General features: G+C 35.9%; 1 protein-coding gene across 1 annotated transcript in view; it reads left to right on the top strand.

Moving 5' to 3' along the window:
- The first annotated feature begins 442 nt into the window (after positions 1-442).
- LOC128217476 (ubiquitin-like protein 4A) overlaps positions 443-8,555 on the top strand; it is a 31,230-nt gene continuing 23,117 nt past the window's right edge. Inside the window, exons 1-2 of the mRNA XM_052924630.1 lie at positions 443-547; positions 5,929-6,034. Coding sequence (XP_052780590.1) covers positions 491-547; positions 5,929-6,034 — 163 coding nt within the window. The 5' untranslated portion in view covers positions 443-490. The remainder of the gene's footprint in view (positions 548-5,928; positions 6,035-8,555) is intronic.

Raw genomic sequence — 8,555 nt, 5'->3', positions numbered from 1 at the left:
ATTTTTCTGAATTTGACCATGAACATTTTAGGAAATCGACTGAAGTAAAGAAATGACTTAAGATGGTTTATACAACCAAAGCTTGTGTCACACTTAACTCATAACTAAAACATATAGCATTACGTTCATAAGTGTTAGTATCACAGCACCTGGGATTTTTAAGTTCTAAATGGTGGCATGTAGTTTTCTGGTCGTCTGTCCGTCCGTCCCAACGGTTTCCGATCAATGCCTGAAGAACGCTTAAGAGTCTGTAGGCAGGTTTAAAGCCTTTTGGTATTGAGGTCAGTTGGTCAATCACTCAACGGTCAATGTCGTGGTGACCTTTAGTTTACCTTCAGCTGAAAATCGGTTTCCGAATAATATCTTATTTTCGTATTTTAGTCAAAAAATGCATACGAGTGTTTACCGGTCCCGGCTTTTCGAATAACTGGTTCCAGGTCCCGGCAGATATACCTGCCCCTGATATCCAGACGCTTGGTAAAAAGTCTTTATGTTGAAAATGCGGTTGAATATCAAAGTATTGAAAGGCTCAGAATGTGCAGTCTCTGTAAGTAACTTACAAAAACGAGATTTTTATAGACTGATAGAGACCTTTGCTAGCACCCTGGTCCACTATTTAATGTCTAAACGAGACCCACTTCAAAAAATTGAGTTGTCAAGTCAAGAATCAAAACTGATATCCCCAACGTACGAAATACCGGTGGTTACCAATTACCGGTGTAATCAGAAAAATCCGACTATCTAGTTCAGGAAGAGAACATCCAGTATTCTTTGTTTACAATATCTCTATGGAGGACATTTGTTGCCAAAAGTCCAGACATGTGTGTGTGTATTTTAGGTTTGTAACATTGATGATTTACCAACATTTTACAACCGCCAACTCATCGGTTGTATGTTTACATTTTACACTGCACATTTTCATTTTTCATTGTACCGATTGGAGTTTTATTCTCATTGCATATTCAACAGACGATTCAGTCGTGTTTATAAAGTTGTGTATGGTAAACACACGTCATTTGTGAAAGTCACGTGCCGAGTTTTACATTGCAGTATGTAAAAGACAGATTTCAGTTCGTAGTTCTACAAAGTACATTGTATGATGGTGACTTTTCATTTGTAGTTGAACATGTTTACAAGATGAATTTAATTTAATTTATAGATAGCTCCGCCTTAACCAAGTCTTTCGGAAATTTCCGCTATTGTAATGTTCATGGAATCATGTAGTCCGGAGCCCGGAAAATAATCATTTCTGTTTTAGTGAATTTTATAGAGTATTTGATTTTCGCTTTATCGCTATGACTTCTTTATGATGATTTCGTGTATTTAATACTATGTTATGGTTTTAGTATTAAATGTCTAAATTTAGCTAGTAAATGATTAATTAATACGAATAAGTTGTATTTAATAGTTTTCTACGTTTTCGTATGTTTGATAAACTTGACACCCCTACTCTGTAACGTTGGTTATATATAATGGTTTCACCCTTAGAGTTTGTTAAGAATGGACCATTCCATTCTGGTCACGTGATGTTAGGTTATATAAGAAGCGAAAGGCATAGAAATAGTTAGTTCGTGTCTCGACGCCGATGTGAGAACATCAAGTTAATAATATATAGGGAAGCTTTGAAGTATCTTTTTGTACTGTTTAGGGCGGGTTCTGAACTATTGGAGGCTAGGAGAATTAAAGTGAAGCATTGCGCTACAGCTTCTAATTTCCACATCCGTGGGGTTTCTTTTTGGCCTCTTAGTAAGCCTGGATCATTGCGATACAGACGGAACAGGGTCAATGGTTTGATTCCCCGTAAAGGCTATACATTTAGGACTGTGGGTTTCGCTGATATATTGTGATTGATTTAAAAGCGTTTTGTATGCTGGTCCTGGTTGAAGTTATAGCATAGTTGTTGTAGTGTTTCTGTTTGTTCGTTCTTGCTTTTGGGATAATTGAACATTGATTCTTGAACCATACCAATTATTTCTAATCATTCGGTTTTGTAAGCAATCATTGTCAATCACGTGTATATAATATTAATTTCATACTTAATTTTTGGGACAATGTAGTCCGAGAATAGGTTTATAGTTTAATTTAAGGTAGCGTGTCCGAGCTAGCTAGGAAAGAAACGTTACACTATCACTCGGCTCTATTTAAACCAATTATGGATACTTTGGACCATGGGCATTGCGAACCTTATTATGGACATTACAAATCATCTATATTATGACACTATGGACTATGATTTGGAAACAGGATGGATTATAAATTATTTCATGTCGAATAAAATAATATATGATATTACAACATGTTTTTGTCTATATATTAGTAATAAATATGCACATATGACATGAAATGAGATGTATGCAAAATGATACTTGACTCAAAATGTCGGCAGTTTTCCAAACAATTAAGATCTGTTTTATTGTGAGTAATCTTATTATTTGTATAGAAAGCATTGCTGCCAAAATCAGCCGAGTCTGGGACAAAAAAAGGTTGTCAAAACTGTCAATCTGTGAGAGTGCAGCTTTAAATTACTATAAACACTATTTTAAATTCTACCATATTCTTCATATAACTCGTACATTATACTGTAACGAATATTATTTTATAAGTAATTAATAAGGAATTGTAATGATGAAGTCAATTTATTGTTTATAAACAATTATTACTTGCTGCTACCTTTTATACCCCACCCACACTCAACAGTCAGTGCTTTTTTCACATTTAGGTGAAGGGGCCCTAGCCCTTTTGGAGGGGAAAAATTGCGCGTTTGTTTTTCTAATCTAAGACTCACGATATCTTTTTTTCATGTTCTTGAAATCCACCACTTGATTGTTATGGTTCACAGTGGCAGATCCCGTAATTCATAACAGGGGGACTCAAGTGGGTTGGAGGGCTGTTCTTCCATCCACATGGATATGTTGTATTGAAATTACACGTTTACACCATACATGGTTATTAAGATAGTAAATGTATAACATCAGACAAAACTAGGTGGATATCATTATGATGTCCATCAAAAGTTTCGTGGGTTTGCTGGTGCAGGTTTTGAACAGGGACTTGCGTGAGAGGGGCGTTACTTAGGGGCACAACTTTTTGGACATGAACCCTCGAGTGGGATTGACATTAAAATGTTTAAAATGTGGAAAGTTGGGTTTAGGGGTACTCCCCCTAGAATATTTTAAATATTTTTTGGTCTGAATTGGCGCATTATGGCATACTTTTTTCTGATAAATATTGGCCAAAAAATTAACTTGCGGGCCAACTGGGGGGGGGGGGGTGGGGACACAGGCCCTACAGCTCCCCCCCCACTGAATGACCCGCCCATGGTCCACTTGTAAATAAAATAAATGAACAATTTTTGCTTGCTTGGGTATATATAAGTAAAAAAACAAAACTGACAGTGGCAGTATAAATCTGGGTCCGTGAGCCCAGCTCAGATACACCCAACTGCAATTGACTAAATAATATGGTGATTTATAACCTATTTAGTTTTTATTGTGAAATAAAGAGAGAGTACTTGGACTTACAACTGGGAATTTGCAGGAAGTAGACGAAGAACTCCCTTGCTTGATTCGACGGAAATAAACGAAAGAAAATCTGATTCCTTAGCTCCATCCATTCACCTTCGTTTCTTTTGGTGACATTTACCATATAAGGTATAGGCGAAATCGTCTATCCTTGTAATTCTGAACTTGTCAATTCATTTTGTAAACCTGGACTTGTTGGACTGCAAATGTTCATTTTACGAATGCGAGTGTCGACTGTAGGATTGCAGTTTTACATGCATGATTCGGCTTTCTAAATTACATCATCATATTGTTAAAGGCAAGCTATACGATCTATGTTTTAGTGAGTTTATACAGGGTAGATCTGACAAATTTACATTTTGACTACTATAATGACAAATGACAAATCAATACGGAAAAAATGATGAATCGAAACAACAAATAGCATGTCTACATTGACAAATGTAAGAGATATTTAGTACGATTAAGAAGCACATTGTGGGAATTACACGTTTGGACTTTTGGCAACGAATAGCCTCCATATATCTCTTGGTCACCGTCAATATGAAACTTTCGATAAATATGTAGTTCATAAGGGGCAAAAAAAAACACATTTGTTATATCAAAAATCATTGGAAACATTACTTTTGAACTTTTTCAATTCATACAGTTATGTTACAATCAATGAATAAATTTTGAATAATTCACAAAATTTGACAGTCGGCATCCATCTTGTTGGTTACATCATCATTGAGCATGTGCTTTTTGGGAGCACTGCCACTGGACTAAACTTCTGACTTTTTAATGTTGAATAAAGATGCCAATATTGAATTCCAGAAATGGTGGTGGAATCCTTTGATAAGGGTAAAATACATTGTTTTGGTAAACATTAAGTTTGGACGATGTGCTCTAGTCTCTATTTTGTAGAGCGATCTTGAAGTGTGGATCACATTATGTTCCAGATGTTTCAAACTTCCACACCCAACCCGGCCCATTTCCCCTGCTTGGACCATGTGGGGATGGGGTGGTGCAAAGGGGGTTGTCACGGTGCGAGGACTCTATATTAGGGTCAGTTGTGACCAAAACTAGGTCTAGACCCAAAAGAAACCTCAGGTCACATTTTTTTTGGGTCTGGACCTAGTTTTGGTCACAACTGACCTTAATATAGAGTCCTGGCACCGTGACAACCCCCTTTGGGGCGGCGTGGTTACAATTGACTGGTGCATTAGTCGTTCTAAAATGACTGGAGTAGGCTAAACATGATTAAAAAAAGCATTTTAGAACGACTACATATTTACTCAGCTATCTCGGGCAATCACCAACATGATTGCTTATTGGAAATGGTCAACTTTTGTCGATCATTTGTGACGTCGACAAATGTGGGATACAGTACCAGTATGGCTATCAAGTTGTCTCAAAATATGCCGGTCATCCGGACTGCCATTTAGGAAAGAGCTACCAGACCTATACAAAATTTGCCTGACATGTCTGGCAGACAGGCACATATGAGGAAGACTGGAGGTAATAAAGTGCAAAATCGATGGTTTTCTAATCAGCTTCCAGTTTCAAATTGTTCGTTGAAGTAAACAGGTCTGCATACACTAAATTGCAAATTGATTGCAATATTGTAAACAGCCCAAATTTGGCTTCATGACATCACAATTTTTGATAAAAGACTGTCATATGTCTTGACCCCTTATTTCTGGTTGGGTAAAATTTATAATGGTCCACCAAAAATTTAGGGGGAGCATAAAGTCGCTGCTTTGTCTGTATAAACTTCTTTTTGTGTCCAGGCTATTTCACAGCAGTTGCTTGTGTAACGTGCGTTGTCAAACAAACACCAACAGATCCCTTCAGAGAAAAGCATGCTCAACCCTGAAGGGGTCCCCTGGTCTTTATATACACTAAATTCTCCATCAACACAGAGCCCAGGCTTTGCTAATTTGCATATTACCAACCAAGTTAACATACATACTATGAACGTACTTCCGTCCATAACGGAATGTTATACTATGAACGCACATCCGCCGCCTACAGCGGACCGTTACACTTGCTTGAAAACTAGGTAACTTAATGGGAAGCTTTTCTACAAGAGGAGATGGGCATAATAACAGGCAGTTCTGGCCCCTTTAATTTCTACATTGTATGATATTGGACCAGTCTCACAGTCCTACTTTTTTGTCCTGGCTTTGATTTAATGAAACATTACAGTTCAAGTCTTACAACAAGAAGATATGCGCATATTATAAGCAAAATGCCATGCACATTGGGAATTTTGACATTCTAATAGGGAATACAGTAAAAATAGCCATGTTTAAGTAGATATGTTTTTGCATCATGTAAATAAATGTTGATGTGTTTATAAATTAATTAATGATTCACCTTTTTTATTGTGTTTTTATCATCTTTTATATCCTTCAATGTTTAGATATCCCCTAGTGCTGTGGTGCATGATGTCAAGGTTCAGCTTCAGAACCAGATTTCCATTCCTGTTGACCAGCAAAAACTTGTCTTCCAGGGCAAGGCTCTAGCAGGTGGATACAAACAAGCTTCTCTTTTTATTATTTACACATATTCCTCTTAACACACAAATAATTCTTAGACATGATTAATCGATAGACAGGGATAAAAGTGTACACTAATATATTATAATATTTTTAGCTTGACTATTCGAAGAATAAGGAGGGCTTTACTACTCCCCCAGCGTCGGCGTCTGGTTAAAGTTTTAGGGCAAGTTGGGATTTTTCACTTATAAATGCAATACCCTTTGATTAATTCACTTAATACTTCACACAGATGTTCAGGGCCATCACTTAATGAGGTTACATAACTCCATATTATCCTTAAAACAAGTTATGGCCCCTGTTTCAGTGTTCGAAATTCGCGGTAGCCCGATAGCCCGAGGCTACCAAATTTCAGCTGGGGCTACCGATTTTCCACAGAAACTAGCCCGACCGGGCTACCGTTTTTTCCTAATGTGATTAAAAAAAACACACATACCAATTAAACGCGTAACACATCGTATTTTTAATACGCAAAACCTTATTATTTAAGAATGCGTTCTTCAGGGCGACTGGAACGACTAAGTCGCCTTGACAACGGCGAAGTCTGATTCGCCGAAATTTACGATGATCAAAAAGCTTATTGCTCTGCGATTCAGGGCTCAAGCCATGTGCTGAATGTTTGTTTATTTAATCAATGAATATAAACACATGTCAAAATTAATTAACGCCTGAAGTGACAAGTTATTATCGATCAGTTTCTAACCAGTAAGTGTGTCTATTTATAGCCGCAGTCAAACTCTATGACGTCAATAACTCCGCCCATTATGTAAATTAACGGATAACATCGGCAGTTTCGACAACTTTGATGACAATGCAAATCAACAATGCTAAAATAGCAATATCAACATTGATATTTTATTTATTTCGTTTAAATATATTTTATTTATTTGCTGAAATAAAAAGAAAGATATTTAAGTTTTTAATGCGAACACAAAATAACCATTCTATAAACATCGTCTTAAATGCACAGAAAACAGGTGCCCGTTTACTTCCTGAAAAATTTAATCAAAGTGAAAGGAGAACTGTCGGATATAGTACTCGTTGTCAGTGTACAGTACAGTAAGGTTCTATTTTATACCTTTGAATTGCTTTGCCATTTATTTTAAAGAACAATTATAGAAATATTGGCAATATAAACATCGATATATTTTTGTTGTTTCTTCCGAAACTTCAAAGTGAAACTGAAAGTTGAAAAGAGAAAAATGTCATTGCACAATTGCTGGCGGATATCAGATTTGACAAGGATGCATTGGATAACGGAACTTAAAGTACATGCATAATTCTTTCCATTTAATAAATGATATGTTCAGAAACTAATAAATGATATGTTCAGAAAATATTTTTCTCTTTTTATCACCTTTTTGAAAACTTTATTAGTTACTGAACTTTGGATGACAACACTAATATATGTATGACTATAATTTATTATTGACGCATTGTTCAGATTGGGGAACATTTATTGAAACTGTATGAATGTGCTTGATTAGATGATCAGAATCGTTGTGGAATCGTATTTAAACTTCTAAAAATTATTATGAACAAGTTATACTTTATAATATTTAAGTTTGGGCTAGTGAAATTGGTTTTGGGCTAGTAAAATTTCCTATCTGGTAGCCCGAATGGGCTAGTGGAATCAAATCCGAAATTCGTACACTGCTGTTTGACTAAGGACCTAAGGTTAAAGTTTTAGGGCAGATTAAAGTTTTAGGGCAAGTTGGGATTTTAATAAAAAAACTTCTATACCCTTCATTCAATCGACTTGATACTTCGCAGAATTATTGACAACCATCTTACAACTAGGTTACATAACTCCATTTTAACCCTAAATACAAATAATGGCCCTTCATTGACTTTTTTCATTTATTTTTTTTATTTTTTTGACAGGCACATTTTTATATTCATATATCAACCAGGTTTTCACAAAGGGTAAACTATTTATTAGAATGACTTTCGTCATTATTTGGGCAGGCTGGTGGGAGAGCAGCATCAAAGTCACCTTATGTATCGAATAATTTTAGCTAGGTTTGACATATACATGTAGTGACCAGACTTGGTATATAGAAAGAGTTTATGGAGACCTTTCATGGGATTGCCTTTGAGGCCCCTAAAATCAAGGTCAAGGTCAAAGTTTCTTTTATAGAAATATAGTTAGTACCGTAAATGACTGGGTATTTGACGCACTTTTTCCCTCAGAATTTGATGTAAAAAAATGCCTGCGTATAATACCCAGTAACAATTTTTTGAACTTTTTTTTCTGAAGTCGATTTCAAGCGGAGAGTTTGTTTAGTTTTATGTAGGAAGGGATGTTACTCGCATCATATTGATCGAGTATATACGGGTTAAAATGTTATTCAATATTATTTTAATAATAAATTGAATTGAACAATAATTAAACATGCATATAAAAAGCAATGTTTCGCACTGTCAAAATATTTTTTTGTCAGTTGTATGATAAGGTGTGAAAAACTTGCATTGCCTTTTGTTCTGTTTA

This window comes from Mya arenaria, chromosome 14, assembly GCF_026914265.1.
Source record: "Mya arenaria isolate MELC-2E11 chromosome 14, ASM2691426v1".
Taxonomy (NCBI): domain Eukaryota; kingdom Metazoa; phylum Mollusca; class Bivalvia; order Myida; family Myidae; genus Mya; species Mya arenaria.
Note: the sequence above shows the minus strand (reverse complement) of the source record. Positions and strands in the feature narration are given on the sequence as shown.